Source organism: Odontesthes bonariensis, chromosome 10 (genome assembly GCF_027942865.1).
Source record: "Odontesthes bonariensis isolate fOdoBon6 chromosome 10, fOdoBon6.hap1, whole genome shotgun sequence".
Classification (NCBI taxonomy): domain Eukaryota; kingdom Metazoa; phylum Chordata; class Actinopteri; order Atheriniformes; family Atherinopsidae; genus Odontesthes; species Odontesthes bonariensis.
In genome coordinates, this window is record NC_134515.1 from 641,103 (window position 1) to 657,509 (window position 16,407).

Consider the following 16,407-nt stretch of genomic DNA (forward strand, 5'->3'; position numbering starts at 1 on the left):
GACAGACAGGTGAGAGAGAGACAGACAGGTGAGAGGGAGACAGACAGGTGGGAGGGAGACAGGTGAGAGGGAGACAGACAGGTGGGAGGGAGACAGGTGAGAGGGAGACAGACAGGTGAGAGAGAGACAGACAGGTGAGAGAGAGACAGACATGTGAGAGGGAGACAAACAGGTGGGAGGGAGACAGACAGGTGGGAGGGAGACAAACAGGTGAGAGGGAGACAGACAGGTGGGAGGGAGACAGGTGAGAGGGAGACAGACAGGTGAGAGGGAGACAGGTGAGAGAAAGACAGACAGGTGGGAGGCAGGGAGACAGACAGGTGGGAGGGAGACAGGTGAGAGGGAGACAGACAGGTGAGAGGGAGACAGACAGGTGGGAGGGAGACAGGTGAGAGGGAGACAGACAGGTGAGAGAGAGACACACAGGTGGGAGGGAGACAGACAGGTGGGAGGGAGACAGACAGGTGGGAGGGAGACAGACAGGTGGGAGGGAGACAGACAGGTGAGAAAGAGACAGACAGGTGGGAGACAGACAGGTGAGAGACAGACAGGTGAGAGACAGACAGGTGGGAGACAGACAGGTGGGAGACAGACAGGTGGGAGGGAGACACACAGGTGGGAGACAGACAGGTGGGAGAGAGACAGACAGGTGAGAGGGAGACAGACAGGTGGGAGGGAGACAGGTGAGAGGGAGACAGACAGGTGAGAGAGAGACAGACAGGTGGGAGGGAGACAGACAGGTGGGAGGGAGACAGACAGGTGGGAGGGAGGGAGACAGACAGGTGAGAAAGAGACAGACAGGTGGGAGACAGACAGGTGAGAGACAGACAGGTGAGAGACAGACAGGTGGGAGACAGACAGGTGGGAGGGAGACAGGTGGGAGACAGACAGGTGGGAGACAGACAGATGGGAGGCAGACAGGTGAGAGACAGACAGGTGGGAGACAGACAGGTGAGAGACAGACAGGTGAGAGGGAGACAGACAGGTGAGAGACAGACAGGTGAGAGGGAGACAGACAAGTGAGAGACAGACAGGTGGGAGGGAGACACACAGGTGAGAGGGAGACAGACAGGTGAGAGGGAGGCAGACAGGTGGGAGACAGACAGGTGAGAGGGAGACAGGTGAGAGGGAGACAGGTGAGAGGGAGACAGACAGGTGGGAGGGAGACACACAGGAGGGAGACACACAGGTGGGAGACACACAGGTGGGAGACAGACAGGTGGGAGACAGACAGGTGAGAGACGGACAGGTGAGAGGGAGACAGACAAGTGAGAGACAGACAGGTGAGAGAGAGACAGACAGGTGAGAGGGAGACAGACAAGTGAGAGACAGACAGGTTGGAGACAGACAGGTGGGAGGGAGACAGACAGGTGAGAGGGAGGCAGACAGGTGAGAGACAGACAGGTGAGAGAGAGACAGGTGAGAGGGAGACAGACAGGTGGGAGGGAGACACACAGGTGGGAGACAGACAGGTGGGAGGGAGACACACAGGTGGGAGACAGACAGGTGGGAGATAGACAGGTGAGAGACAGACAGGTGGGAGACAGACAGGTGAGAGACAGACAGGTGGGAGACAGACAGGTGAGAGACAGACAGGTGAGAGACAGACAGGTGAGAGGGAGACAGACAAGTGAGAGACAGACAGGTGGGAGGGAGACACACAGGTGGGAGGGAGACAGGTGAGAGACAGACAGGTGAGAGGGAGACAGACAGGTGGGAGGGAGACAGGTGAGAGACAGACAGGTGAGAGACAGACAGGTGAGAGGGAGACACACAGGTGGGAGACAGACAGGTTGGAGACAGACAGGTGGGAGGGAGACACACAGGTGAGAGGGAGACAGACAAGTGAGAGACAGACAGACAAGTGAGAGACAGACAGGTGAGAGGGAGACAGACAGGTGGGAGACAGACAGGTGAGAGACAGGTACCCACCTGTGTGATGGTGTCAGTATCGAGCACTTTAACAGGACACGGCTGAACCTCGACTCCATTCTTCACTAAGACGGTCAGAGTCTGACAGAACGGGGGAGACAGACACAGGTGAGAAGGAGGACACCTCTGAACATCACCTGTCCAGGTGGAAATCAACCAATGATACTGCGGGAGGCAGGTGTGTTGCCATGGTTACCACAGCGCAGTAGTCGATGTCATCTCGCAGCAGGTGGCTGTCGTTGAGCGTCCGTTTGGCTTTTCCCGTCACGGCGTCCACCGGCCCCTTGTCCACCTGGTACTTTATGGCTCTGTAGAGCATGTAGAGGGGCTCACCTGCCACCTCCTGCAGGGAGACGAGGGGGAGAAATAGGTGAGAACAGGTGAGAACAGGTGAGAAACAGGTGATAACAGGTGAGAAACAGTTGAGAACAGTTGAGAACAGGTGAGAACAGGTGAGAAATAGGTGAGAACAGTTGAGAACAGGTGAGAAATAGGTGAGAACAGTTGAGAACAGGTGAGAACAGGTGAGAACAGGTGAGAAACAGGTGAGAACAGGTGAGAACAGGTGAACAATAGGTGAGAACAGGTGAGAAACAGGTGAGAACAGGTGAGAACAGGTGAGAAACAGGTGAGAACAGGTGAGAACAGGTGAGAACAGGTGAGAAATAGGTGAGAACAGGTGAGAACCAGGTGAGAACAGGTGAGAACAGGTGAGAACAGGTGAGAAAAAGGTGAGAACAGGTGAGAACAGGTGAGAAACAGGTGAGAAATAGGTGAGAAACAGTGAGAATAGGTGAGAACAGGTGAGAACAGGTGAGAAACAGGTGAGAACAGGTGAGAACAGGTGAGAACAGGTGAACAATAGGTGAGAACAGGTGAGAACAGGTGAGAACAGGTGAGAACAGGTGAGAAACAGGTGAGAACAGGTGAGAACAGGTGAGAAATAGGTGAGAACAGGTGAGAACCAGGTGAGAACAGGTGAGAAATAGGTGAGAACAGGTGAGAACAGGTGAGAACAGGTGAGAAACAGGTGAGAAACAGGTGAGAACAGGTGAGAAACAGGTGAGAAACAGGTGAGAACAGGTGAGAACAGGTGAGAAACAGTGAGAATAGGTGAGAACAGGTGAGAACAGGTGAGAAACAGGTGAGAACAGGTGAGAACAGGTGAGAAACAGGTGAGAAACAGGTGAAAACAGGTGAGAACAGGTGAGAAACAGGTGAGAAACAGGTGAGAACAGGTGAGAAACAGGTGAGAAACAGGTGAGAACAGGTGAGAAACAGGTGAAAACAGGTGAGAACAGGTGAGAACAGGTGAGAAACAGGTGAAAACAGGTGAGAACAGGTGAGAAACAGGTGAGAAACAGGTGAGAACAGGTGAGAAACAGGTGAAAACAGGTGAGAACAGGTGAGAACAGGTGAGAAACAGGTGAAAACAGGTGAGAACAGGTCTTAACAGGTGAGAACAGGGGAGAACAGGTGAGAACAGGTGAGAAACAGGTGAGAAACAGGTGAGAACAGGTGAGAACAGGTGAGAAACAGGTGAGAACAGGTGAGAACAGGTGAGAAACAGGTGAGAACAGGTGAGAAACAGGTGAGAACAGGTGAGAACAGGTGAGAAACAGGTGAGAACAGGTGAGAAACAGGTGAGAAATATGTGAGAACAGGTGAGAAACAGGTGAGAACAGGTCAGAACAGGTGAACAATAGGTGAGAACAGGTGAGAACAGGTGAGAACAGGTGAGAACAGGTGAGAAACAGGTGAGAACAGGTGAGAACAGGTGAGAAATAGGTGAGAACAGGTGAGAACCAGGTGAGAACAGGTGAGAAATAGGTGAGAACAGGTGAGAACAGGTGAGAACAGGTGAGAAACAGGTGAGAAACAGGTGAGAACAGGTGAGAAACAGGTGAGAACAGGTGAGAACAGGTGAGAAACAGGTGAGAAACAGTGAGAATAGGTGAGAACAGGTGAGAACAGGTGAGAAACAGGTGAGAACAGGTGAGAACAGGTGAGAAACAGGTGAGAACAGGTGAGAACAGGTGAGAACAGGTGAGAACAGGTGAGAAACAGGTGAGAACAGGTGAGAACAGGTGAACAATAGGTGAGAACAGGTGAGAAACAGGTGAGAACAGGTGAGAACAGGTGAGAAACAGGTGAGAACAGGTGAGAACAGGTGAGAACAGGTGAGAAATAGGTGAGAACAGGTGAGAACCAGGTGAGAACAGGTGAGAACAGGTGAGAACAGGTGAGAAAAAGGTGAGAACAGGTGAGAACAGGTGAGAAACAGGTGAGAAATAGGTGAGAAACAGTGAGAATAGGTGAGAACAGGTGAGAACAGGTGAGAAACAGGTGAGAACAGGTGAGAACAGGTAAGAACAGGTGAACAATAGGTGAGAACAGGTGAGAACAGGTGAGAACAGGTGAGAAACAGGTGAGAACAGGTGAGAACAGGTGAGAAATAGGTGAGAACAGGTGAGAACCAGGTGAGAACAGGTGAGAAATAGGTGAGAACAGGTGAGAACAGGTGAGAACAGGTGAGAAACAGGTGAGAAACAGGTGAGAACAGGTGAGAAACAGGTGAGAAACAGGTGAGAACAGGTGAGAACAGGTGAGAAACAGGTGAGAAACAGTGAGAATAGGTGAGAACAGGTGAGAACAGGTGAGAAACAGGTGAGAACAGGTGAGAACAGGTGAGAAACAGGTGAGAAACAGGTGAAAACAGGTGAGAACAGGTGAGAAACAGGTGAGAAACAGGTGAGAACAGGTGAGAAACAGGTGAGAAACAGGTGAGAACAGGTGAGAAACAGGTGAAAACAGGTGAGAACAGGTGAGAACAGGTGAGAAACAGGTGAAAACAGGTGAGAACAGGTGAGAAACAGGTGAGAAACAGGTGAGAACAGGTGAGAAACAGGTGAAAACAGGTGAGAACAGGTGAGAACAGGTGAGAAACAGGTGAAAACAGGTGAGAACAGGTCTTAACAGGTGAGAACAGGGGAGAACAGGTGAGAACAGGTGAGAAACAGGTGAGAAACAGGTGAGAACAGGTGAGAACAGGTGAGAAACAGGTGAGAACAGGTGAGAACAGGTGAGAAACAGGTGAGAACAGGTGAGAAACAGGTGAGAACAGGTGAGAACAGGTGAGAAACAGGTGAGAACAGGTGAGAAACAGGTGAGAAATATGTGAGAACAGGTGAGAAACAGGTGAGAACAGGTCAGAACAGGTGAGGAACAGGTGAGAACAGGTGAGAACAGGTGAGAACAGGTGAGAACAGGTGAGAAACAGGTGAGAAACAGGTGAAAACAGGTGAGAAACAGGTGAGAACAGGTGAGAAACAGGTGAGAACAGGTGAGAACAGGTGAGAACAGGTGAGAAACAGGTGAGAACAGGTGAGAACAGGTGAGAACAGGTGAGGACAGGTGGAAACAGGTGAGAAACAGGTGACAACAGGTGAGAAACAGGTGAGACCAGCTGAGAACAGGTGAGAACAGGTGAGAAACAGGTGAGAACAGGTGAGAACAGGTGAGCACAGGTGAGAACAGGTGAGAAACAGGTGAGAACAGGTGAGAAACAGGTGAGACAGGTGAGAACAGGTGAGAAACACAGGTGAGACAGGTGAGAACAGGTGAGAAACAGGTGAGACACAGGTGAAAAACAGGTGAAAACAGGTGAGAACAGGTGAGAAACAGGTGAGAACAGGTGAAAAACAGGTGAGAACAGGTGAGAAACAGGTGAGACACAGGTGAGAAACAGGTGAGAAACAGGTGAGAACAGGTGAGAACAGGTGAGAAACAGGTGAGAACAGGTGAGAACAGGTGAGAAACAGGTGAGAACAGGTCAGAACAGGTGAGAACAGGTGAGAACAGGTGAGAACAGGTGAGAACAGGTGAGAAACAGGTGAGAACAGTTTAGAACAGGCGAGAAACAGGTGAGAACAGGTGAGAACAGGTGAGGAACAGGTGAGAACAGGTGAGAACAGGTGAAAACAGGTGAGAACAGGTGAGAAACAGGTGAGACACAGGTGAGAAACAGGTGAGAACAGGTGAGAAACAGGTGAGACACAGGTGAGAAACAGGTGAGAACAGGTGAGAACAGGTGAGAAACAGGTGAGAACAGGTGAGAAACAGGTGAGAAGAGGTCAGAACAGGTGAGGAACAGGTGAGAACAGGTGAGAAACAGGTGAGAACAGGTGAGAACAGGTGAGAAACAGGTGAGAACAGGTCAGAACAGGTGAGGAACAGGTGAGAACAGGTGAGAACAGGTGAGAAACAGGTGAGAACAGGTGAGAAACAGGTGAGAACAGGTGAGAAACAGGTGAGAACAGGTGAGAACAGGTGAGAACAGGTGAACAATAGGTGAGAACAGGTGAGAACAGGTGAGAACAGGTGAGAAACAGGTGAGAACAGGTGAGAACAGGTGAGAAATAGGTGAGAACAGGTGAGAACCAGGTGAGAACAGGTGAGAAATAGGTGAGAACAGGTGAGAACAGGTGAGAACAGGTGAGAAACAGGTGAGAAACAGGTGAGAACAGGTGAGAACAGGTGAGAAACAGGTGAGAAACAGGTGAGAACAGGTGAGAAACAGGTGAGAAACAGTGAGAATAGGTGAGAACAGGTGAGAACAGGTGAGAAACAGGTGAGAACAGGTGAGAACAGGTGAGAACAGGTGAGAAACAGGTGAGAAACAGGTGAGAACAGGTGAGGACAGGTGGAAACAGGTGAGAAACAGGTGACAACAGGTGAGAAAGACAGGTGAGAACAGGTGAGAACAGGTGAGAAACAGGTGAGAAACAGGTGAGAAACAGGTGAGAACAGGTGAGAAACAGGTGAAAACAGGTGAGAACAGGTGAGAACAGGTGAGAAACAGGTGAAAACAGGTGAGAACAGGTGAGAAACAGGTGAGAAACAGGTGAGAACAGGTGAGAAACAGGTGAAAACAGGTGAGAACAGGTGAGAAACAGGTGAAAACAGGTGAGAACAGGTCTTAACAGGTGAGAACAGGGGAGAACAGGTGAGAACAGGTGAGAAACAGGTGAGAAACAGGTGAGAACAGGTGAGAACAGGTGAGAAACAGGTGAGAACAGGTGAGAAACAGGTGAGAACAGGTGAGAAACAGGTGAGAACAGGTGAGAACAGGTGAGAACAGGTGAGAAACAGGTGAGAAATAGGTGAGAACAGGTGAGAAACAGGTGAGAACAGGTCAGAACAGGTGAGGAACAGGTGAGAACAGGTGAGAACAGGTGAGAACAGGTGAGAAACAGGTGAAAAACAGGTGAAAACAGGTGAGAAACAGGTGAGAACAGGTGAGAAACAGGTGAGAACAGGTGAGAAACAGGTGAGAACAGGTGAGAACAGGTGAGAAACAGGTGAGAAACAGGTGAGAACAGGTGAGAACAGGTGAGAACAGGTGAGACAGGTGAGAAACAGGTGAGAACAGGTGAGGACAGGTGGAAACAGGTGAGAAACAGGTGACAACAGGTGAGAAACAGGTGAGACCAGCTGAGAACAGGTGAGAACAGGTGAGAAACAGGTGAGAACAGGTGAGAACAGGTGAGCACAGGTGAGAACAGGTGAGAAACAGGTGAGAACAGGTGAGAACAGGTGAGAAACAGGTGAGACAGGTGAGAACAGGTGAGAAAGACAGGTGAGACAGGTGAGGACAGGTGAGAACAGGTGAGAAACAGGTGAGACACAGGTGAAAAACAGGTGAAAACAGGTGAGAACAGGTGAGAAACAGGTGAGACACAGGTGAAAAACAGGTGAGAACAGGTGAGAAACAGGTGAGACACAGGTGAGAAACAGGTGAGAAACAGGTGAGAACAGGTGAGAACAGGTGAGAAACAGGTGAGAACAGGTGAGAAACAGGTGAGAACAGGTCAGAACAGGTGAGGAACAGGTGAGAACAGGTGAGAACAGGTGAGAACAGGTGAGAACAGGTGAGAAACAGGTGAGAACAGTTTAGAACAGGCGAGAAACAGGTGAGAACAGGTGAGAACAGGTGAGGAACAGGTGAGAACAGGTGAGAAACAGGTGAGACACAGGTGAGAAACAGGTGAGACACAGGTGAGAAACAGGTGAGAACAGGTGAGAACAGGTGAGAACAGGTGAGGACAGGTGGAAACAGGTGAGAAACAGGTGACAACAGGTGAGAAACAGGTGAGACCAGCTGAGAATAGGTGAGAACAGGTGAGAAACAGGTGAGAACAGGTGAGAACAGGTGAGCACAGGTGAGAACAGGTGAGAAACAGGTGAGAACAGGTGAGAACAGGTGAGAACAGGTGAGAAACAGGTGAGAAACAGGTGAGAACAGGTGAGAAACAGGTGAAAACAGGTGAGAACAGGTGAGAACAGGTGAGAAACAGGTGAAAACAGGTGAGAACAGGTCTTAACAGGTGAGAACAGGGGAGAACAGGTGAGAACAGGTGAGAAACAGGTGAGAAACAGGTGAGAACAGGTGAGAACAGGTGAGAAACAGGTGAGAACAGGTGAGAACAGGTGAGAAACAGGTGAGAACAGGTGAGAAACAGGTGAGAACAGGTGAGAACAGGTGAGAAACAGGTGAGAACAGGTGAGAAACAGGTGAGAAATATGTGAGAACAGGTGAGAAACAGGTGAGAACAGGTCAGAACAGGTGAGGAACAGGTGAGAACAGGTGAGAACAGGTGAGAACAGGTGAGAACAGGTGAGAAACAGGTGAGAAACAGGTGAAAACAGGTGAGAAACAGGTGAGAACAGGTGAGAAACAGGTGAGAACAGGTGAGAAACAGGTGAGAACAGGTGAGAACAGGTGAGAACAGGTGAGAAACAGGTGAGAACAGGTGAGAACAGGTGAGAACAGGTGAGGACAGGTGGAAACAGGTGAGAAACAGGTGACAACAGGTGAGAAACAGGTGAGACCAGCTGAGAACAGGTGAGAACAGGTGAGAAACAGGTGAGAACAGGTGAGAACAGGTGAGCACAGGTGAGAACAGGTGAGAAACAGGTGAGAACAGGTGAGAAACAGGTGAGACAGGTGAGAACAGGTGAGAAACACAGGTGAGACAGGTGAGAACAGGTGAGAAACAGGTGAGACACAGGTGAAAAACAGGTGAAAACAGGTGAGAACAGGTGAGAAACAGGTGAGAACAGGTGAAAAACAGGTGAGAACAGGTGAGAAACAGGTGAGACACAGGTGAGAAACAGGTGAGAAACAGGTGAGAACAGGTGAGAACAGGTGAGAAACAGGTGAGAACAGGTGAGAACAGGTGAGAAACAGGTGAGAACAGGTCAGAACAGGTGAGAACAGGTGAGAACAGGTGAGAACAGGTGAGAACAGGTGAGAAACAGGTGAGAACAGTTTAGAACAGGCGAGAAACAGGTGAGAACAGGTGAGAACAGGTGAGGAACAGGTGAGAACAGGTGAGAACAGGTGAAAACAGGTGAGAACAGGTGAGAAACAGGTGAGACACAGGTGAGAAACAGGTGAGAACAGGTGAGAAACAGGTGAGACACAGGTGAGAAACAGGTGAGAACAGGTGAGAACAGGTGAGAAACAGGTGAGAACAGGTGAGAAACAGGTGAGAAGAGGTCAGAACAGGTGAGGAACAGGTGAGAACAGGTGAGAAACAGGTGAGAACAGGTGAGAACAGGTGAGAAACAGGTGAGAACAGGTCAGAACAGGTGAGGAACAGGTGAGAACAGGTGAGAACAGGTGAGAAACAGGTGAGAACAGGTGAGAAACAGGTGAGAACAGGTGAGAAACAGGTGAGAACAGGTGAGAACAGGTGAGAACAGGTGAACAATAGGTGAGAACAGGTGAGAACAGGTGAGAACAGGTGAGAAACAGGTGAGAACAGGTGAGAACAGGTGAGAAATAGGTGAGAACAGGTGAGAACCAGGTGAGAACAGGTGAGAAATAGGTGAGAACAGGTGAGAACAGGTGAGAACAGGTGAGAAACAGGTGAGAAACAGGTGAGAACAGGTGAGAACAGGTGAGAAACAGGTGAGAAACAGGTGAGAACAGGTGAGAAACAGGTGAGAAACAGTGAGAATAGGTGAGAACAGGTGAGAACAGGTGAGAAACAGGTGAGAACAGGTGAGAACAGGTGAGAACAGGTGAGAAACAGGTGAGAAACAGGTGAGAACAGGTGAGGACAGGTGGAAACAGGTGAGAAACAGGTGACAACAGGTGAGAAAGACAGGTGAGAACAGGTGAGAACAGGTGAGAAACAGGTGAGAAACAGGTGAGAAACAGGTGAGAACAGGTGAGAAACAGGTGAAAACAGGTGAGAACAGGTGAGAACAGGTGAGAAACAGGTGAAAACAGGTGAGAACAGGTGAGAAACAGGTGAGAAACAGGTGAGAACAGGTGAGAAACAGGTGAAAACAGGTGAGAACAGGTGAGAAACAGGTGAAAACAGGTGAGAACAGGTCTTAACAGGTGAGAACAGGGGAGAACAGGTGAGAACAGGTGAGAAACAGGTGAGAAACAGGTGAGAACAGGTGAGAACAGGTGAGAAACAGGTGAGAACAGGTGAGAAACAGGTGAGAACAGGTGAGAAACAGGTGAGAACAGGTGAGAACAGGTGAGAACAGGTGAGAAACAGGTGAGAAATAGGTGAGAACAGGTGAGAAACAGGTGAGAACAGGTCAGAACAGGTGAGGAACAGGTGAGAACAGGTGAGAACAGGTGAGAACAGGTGAGAAACAGGTGAAAAACAGGTGAAAACAGGTGAGAAACAGGTGAGAACAGGTGAGAAACAGGTGAGAACAGGTGAGAAACAGGTGAGAACAGGTGAGAACAGGTGAGAACAGGTGAGAACAGGTGAGAACAGGTGAGAAACAGGTGAGAAACAGGTGAGAACAGGTGAGAAACAGGTGAAAACAGGTGAGAACAGGTGAGAAACAGGTGAGAACAGGTGAGAACAGGTGAGAACAGGTGAGAAACAGGTGAGAAACAGGTGAGAACAGGTGAGAAACAGGTGAAAACAGGTGAGAACAGGTGAGAACAGGTGAGAAACAGGTGAAAACAGGTGAGAACAGGTCTTAACAGGTGAGAACAGGGGAGAACAGGTGAGAACAGGTGAGAAACAGGTGAGAAACAGGTGAGAACAGGTGAGAACAGGTGAGAAACAGGTGAGAACAGGTGAGAACAGGTGAGAAACAGGTGAGAACAGGTGAGAAACAGGTGAGAACAGGTGAGAACAGGTGAGAAACAGGTGAGAACAGGTGAGAAACAGGTGAGAAATATGTGAGAACAGGTGAGAAACAGGTGAGAACAGGTCAGAACAGGTGAGGAACAGGTGAGAACAGGTGAGAACAGGTGAGAACAGGTGAGAACAGGTGAGAAACAGGTGAGAAACAGGTGAAAACAGGTGAGAAACAGGTGAGAACAGGTGAGAAACAGGTGAGAACAGGTGAGAAACAGGTGAGAACAGGTGAGAACAGGTGAGAACAGGTGAGAAACAGGTGAGAACAGGTGAGAACAGGTGAGAACAGGTGAGGACAGGTGGAAACAGGTGAGAAACAGGTGACAACAGGTGAGAAACAGGTGAGACCAGCTGAGAACAGGTGAGAACAGGTGAGAAACAGGTGAGAACAGGTGAGAACAGGTGAGCACAGGTGAGAACAGGTGAGAAACAGGTGAGAACAGGTGAGAAACAGGTGAGACAGGTGAGAACAGGTGAGAAACACAGGTGAGACAGGTGAGAACAGGTGAGAAACAGGTGAGACACAGGTGAAAAACAGGTGAAAACAGGTGAGAACAGGTGAGAAACAGGTGAGAACAGGTGAAAAACAGGTGAGAACAGGTGAGAAACAGGTGAGACACAGGTGAGAAACAGGTGAGAAACAGGTGAGAACAGGTGAGAACAGGTGAGAAACAGGTGAGAACAGGTGAGAACAGGTGAGAAACAGGTGAGAACAGGTCAGAACAGGTGAGAACAGGTGAGAACAGGTGAGAACAGGTGAGAACAGGTGAGAAACAGGTGAGAACAGTTTAGAACAGGCGAGAAACAGGTGAGAACAGGTGAGAACAGGTGAGGAACAGGTGAGAACAGGTGAGAACAGGTGAAAACAGGTGAGAACAGGTGAGAAACAGGTGAGACACAGGTGAGAAACAGGTGAGAACAGGTGAGAAACAGGTGAGACACAGGTGAGAAACAGGTGAGAACAGGTGAGAACAGGTGAGAAACAGGTGAGAACAGGTGAGAAACAGGTGAGAAGAGGTCAGAACAGGTGAGGAACAGGTGAGAACAGGTGAGAAACAGGTGAGAACAGGTGAGAACAGGTGAGAAACAGGTGAGAACAGGTCAGAACAGGTGAGGAACAGGTGAGAACAGGTGAGAACAGGTGAGAAACAGGTGAGAACAGGTGAGAAACAGGTGAGAACAGGTGAGAAACAGGTGAGAACAGGTGAGAACAGGTGAGAACAGGTGAACAATAGGTGAGAACAGGTGAGAACAGGTGAGAACAGGTGAGAAACAGGTGAGAACAGGTGAGAACAGGTGAGAAATAGGTGAGAACAGGTGAGAACCAGGTGAGAACAGGTGAGAAATAGGTGAGAACAGGTGAGAACAGGTGAGAACAGGTGAGAAACAGGTGAGAAACAGGTGAGAACAGGTGAGAACAGGTGAGAAACAGGTGAGAAACAGGTGAGAACAGGTGAGAAACAGGTGAGAAACAGGTGAGAACAGGTGAGGACAGGTGGAAACAGGTGAGAAACAGGTGACAACAGGTGAGAAAGACAGGTGAGAACAGGTGAGAACAGGTGAGAAACAGGTGAGAAACAGGTGAGAAACAGGTGAGAACAGGTGAGAAACAGGTGAAAACAGGTGAGAACAGGTGAGAACAGGTGAGAAACAGGTGAAAACAGGTGAGAACAGGTGAGAAACAGGTGAGAAACAGGTGAGAACAGGTGAGAAACAGGTGAAAACAGGTGAGAACAGGTGAGAAACAGGTGAAAACAGGTGAGAACAGGTCTTAACAGGTGAGAACAGGGGAGAACAGGTGAGAACAGGTGAGAAACAGGTGAGAAACAGGTGAGAACAGGTGAGAACAGGTGAGAAACAGGTGAGAACAGGTGAGAAACAGGTGAGAACAGGTGAGAAACAGGTGAGAACAGGTGAGAACAGGTGAGAACAGGTGAGAAACAGGTGAGAAATAGGTGAGAACAGGTGAGAAACAGGTGAGAACAGGTCAGAACAGGTGAGGAACAGGTGAGAACAGGTGAGAACAGGTGAGAACAGGTGAGAAACAGGTGAAAAACAGGTGAAAACAGGTGAGAAACAGGTGAGAACAGGTGAGAAACAGGTGAGAACAGGTGAGAAACAGGTGAGAACAGGTGAGAACAGGTGAGAAACAGGTGAGAAACAGGTGAGAACAGGTGAGAACAGGTGAGAACAGGTGAGACAGGTGAGAAACAGGTGAGAACAGGTGAGGACAGGTGGAAACAGGTGAGAAACAGGTGACAACAGGTGAGAAACAGGTGAGACCAGCTGAGAACAGGTGAGAACAGGTGAGAAACAGGTGAGAACAGGTGAGAACAGGTGAGCACAGGTGAGAACAGGTGAGAAACAGGTGAGAACAGGTGAGAACAGGTGAGAAACAGGTGAGACAGGTGAGAACAGGTGAGAAAGACAGGTGAGACAGGTGAGGACAGGTGAGAACAGGTGAGAAACAGGTGAGACACAGGTGAAAAACAGGTGAAAACAGGTGAGAACAGGTGAGAAACAGGTGAGACACAGGTGAAAAACAGGTGAGAACAGGTGAGAAACAGGTGAGACACAGGTGAGAAACAGGTGAGAAACAGGTGAGAACAGGTGAGAACAGGTGAGAAACAGGTGAGAACAGGTGAGAAACAGGTGAGAACAGGTCAGAACAGGTGAGGAACAGGTGAGAACAGGTGAGAACAGGTGAGAACAGGTGAGAACAGGTGAGAAACAGGTGAGAACAGGTGAGAACAGGTGAGAACAGGTGAGAAACAGGTGAGAAACAGGTGAGAACAGGTGAGGACAGGTGGAAACAGGTGAGAAACAGGTGACAACAGGTGAGAAAGACAGGTGAGAACAGGTGAGAACAGGTGAGAAACAGGTGAGAAACAGGTGAGAAACAGGTGAGAACAGGTGAGAAACAGGTGAAAACAGGTGAGAACAGGTGAGAACAGGTGAGAAACAGGTGAAAACAGGTGAGAACAGGTGAGAAACAGGTGAGAAACAGGTGAGAACAGGTGAGAAACAGGTGAAAACAGGTGAGAACAGGTGAGAAACAGGTGAAAACAGGTGAGAACAGGTCTTAACAGGTGAGAACAGGGGAGAACAGGTGAGAACAGGTGAGAAACAGGTGAGAAACAGGTGAGAACAGGTGAGAACAGGTGAGAAACAGGTGAGAACAGGTGAGAAACAGGTGAGAACAGGTGAGAAACAGGTGAGAACAGGTGAGAACAGGTGAGAACAGGTGAGAAACAGGTGAGAAATAGGTGAGAACAGGTGAGAAACAGGTGAGAACAGGTCAGAACAGGTGAGGAACAGGTGAGAACAGGTGAGAACAGGTGAGAACAGGTGAGAAACAGGTGAAAAACAGGTGAAAACAGGTGAGAAACAGGTGAGAACAGGTGAGAAACAGGTGAGAACAGGTGAGAAACAGGTGAGAACAGGTGAGAACAGGTGAGAAACAGGTGAGAAACAGGTGAGAACAGGTGAGAACAGGTGAGAACAGGTGAGACAGGTGAGAAACAGGTGAGAACAGGTGAGGACAGGTGGAAACAGGTGAGAAACAGGTGACAACAGGTGAGAAACAGGTGAGACCAGCTGAGAACAGGTGAGAACAGGTGAGAAACAGGTGAGAACAGGTGAGAACAGGTGAGCACAGGTGAGAACAGGTGAGAAACAGGTGAGAACAGGTGAGAACAGGTGAGAAACAGGTGAGACAGGTGAGAACAGGTGAGAAAGACAGGTGAGACAGGTGAGGACAGGTGAGAACAGGTGAGAAACAGGTGAGACACAGGTGAAAAACAGGTGAAAACAGGTGAGAACAGGTGAGAAACAGGTGAGACACAGGTGAAAAACAGGTGAGAACAGGTGAGAAACAGGTGAGACACAGGTGAGAAACAGGTGAGAAACAGGTGAGAACAGGTGAGAACAGGTGAGAAACAGGTGAGAACAGGTGAGAAACAGGTGAGAACAGGTCAGAACAGGTGAGGAACAGGTGAGAACAGGTGAGAACAGGTGAGAACAGGTGAGAACAGGTGAGAAACAGGTGAGAACAGTTTAGAACAGGCGAGAAACAGGTGAGAACAGGTGAGAACAGGTGAGGAACAGGTGAGAACAGGTGAGAAACAGGTGAGACACAGGTGAGAAACAGGTGAGACACAGGTGAGAAACAGGTGAGAACAGGTGAGAACAGGTGAGAACAGGTGAGGACAGGTGGAAACAGGTGAGAAACAGGTGACAACAGGTGAGAAACAGGTGAGACCAGCTGAGAATAGGTGAGAACAGGTGAGAAACAGGTGAGAACAGGTGAGAACAGGTGAGCACAGGTGAGAACAGGTGAGAAACAGGTGAGAACAGGTGAGAACAGGTGAGAACAGGTGAGAAACAGGTGAGAAACAGGTGAGAACAGGTGAGAAACAGGTGAAAACAGGTGAGAACAGGTGAGAACAGGTGAGAAACAGGTGAAAACAGGTGAGAACAGGTCTTAACAGGTGAGAACAGGGGAGAACAGGTGAGAACAGGTGAGAAACAGGTGAGAAACAGGTGAGAACAGGTGAGAACAGGTGAGAACAGGTGAGAACAGGTGAGAAACAGGTGAGAACAGGTGAGAAACAGGTGAGAACAGGTGAGAAACAAATGAGAACAGGTGAGAACAGGTGAGAAACAGGTGAGAACAGGTGAGAAACAGGTGAGAAATAGGTGAGAACAGGTGAGAAACAGGTGAGAACAGGTCAGAACAGGTGAGGAACAGGTGAGAACAGGTGAGAACAGGTGAGAACAGGTGAGAACAGGTGAGAAACAGGTGAGAAACAGGTGAAAACAGGTGAGAAACAGGTGAGAACAGGTGAGAAACAGGTGAGAACAGGTGAGAACAGGTGAGAAACAGGTGAGAACAGGTGAGAACAGGTGAGAACAGGTGAGACAGGTGAGAAACAGGTGAGAACAGGTGAGAACAGGTGAGAAACAGGTGAGACAGGTGAGAACAGGTGAGAAAGACAGGTGAGACAGGTGAGGACAGGTGAGAACAGGTGAGAAACAGGTGAGACACAGGTGAAAAACAGGTGAAAACAGGTGAGAACAGGTGAGAAACAGGTGAGACACAGGTGAAAAACAGGTGAGAACAGGTGAGAAACAGGTGAGACACAGGTGAGAAACAGGTGAGAACAGGTGAGAACAGGTGAGAAACAGGTGAGAACAGGTGAGAACAGGTGAGAAACAGGTGAGAACAGGTCAGAACAGGTGAGGAACAGGTGAGAACAGGTGAGAACAGGTGAGAACAGGTGAGAACAGGTGA

At 49.3% G+C, this 16,407-nt stretch overlaps 1 protein-coding gene across 3 annotated transcripts in view; it reads right to left on the reverse strand.

Moving 5' to 3' along the window:
- The window catches only part of plxnb3 (plexin B3), a 153,573-nt gene that overhangs the window by 9,969 nt on the left and 127,197 nt on the right, over positions 1-16,407 (reverse strand). For all 3 annotated transcript variants that reach the window (XM_075475875.1, XM_075475876.1, XM_075475877.1), the window contains 2 exons: positions 2,129-2,275; positions 1,933-2,013 (listed from right to left, as the gene is read on the reverse strand). In XM_075475875.1, the coding sequence (XP_075331990.1) occupies positions 1,933-2,013; positions 2,129-2,275 (228 nt within the window). The remainder of the gene's footprint in view (positions 1-1,932; positions 2,014-2,128; positions 2,276-16,407) is intronic.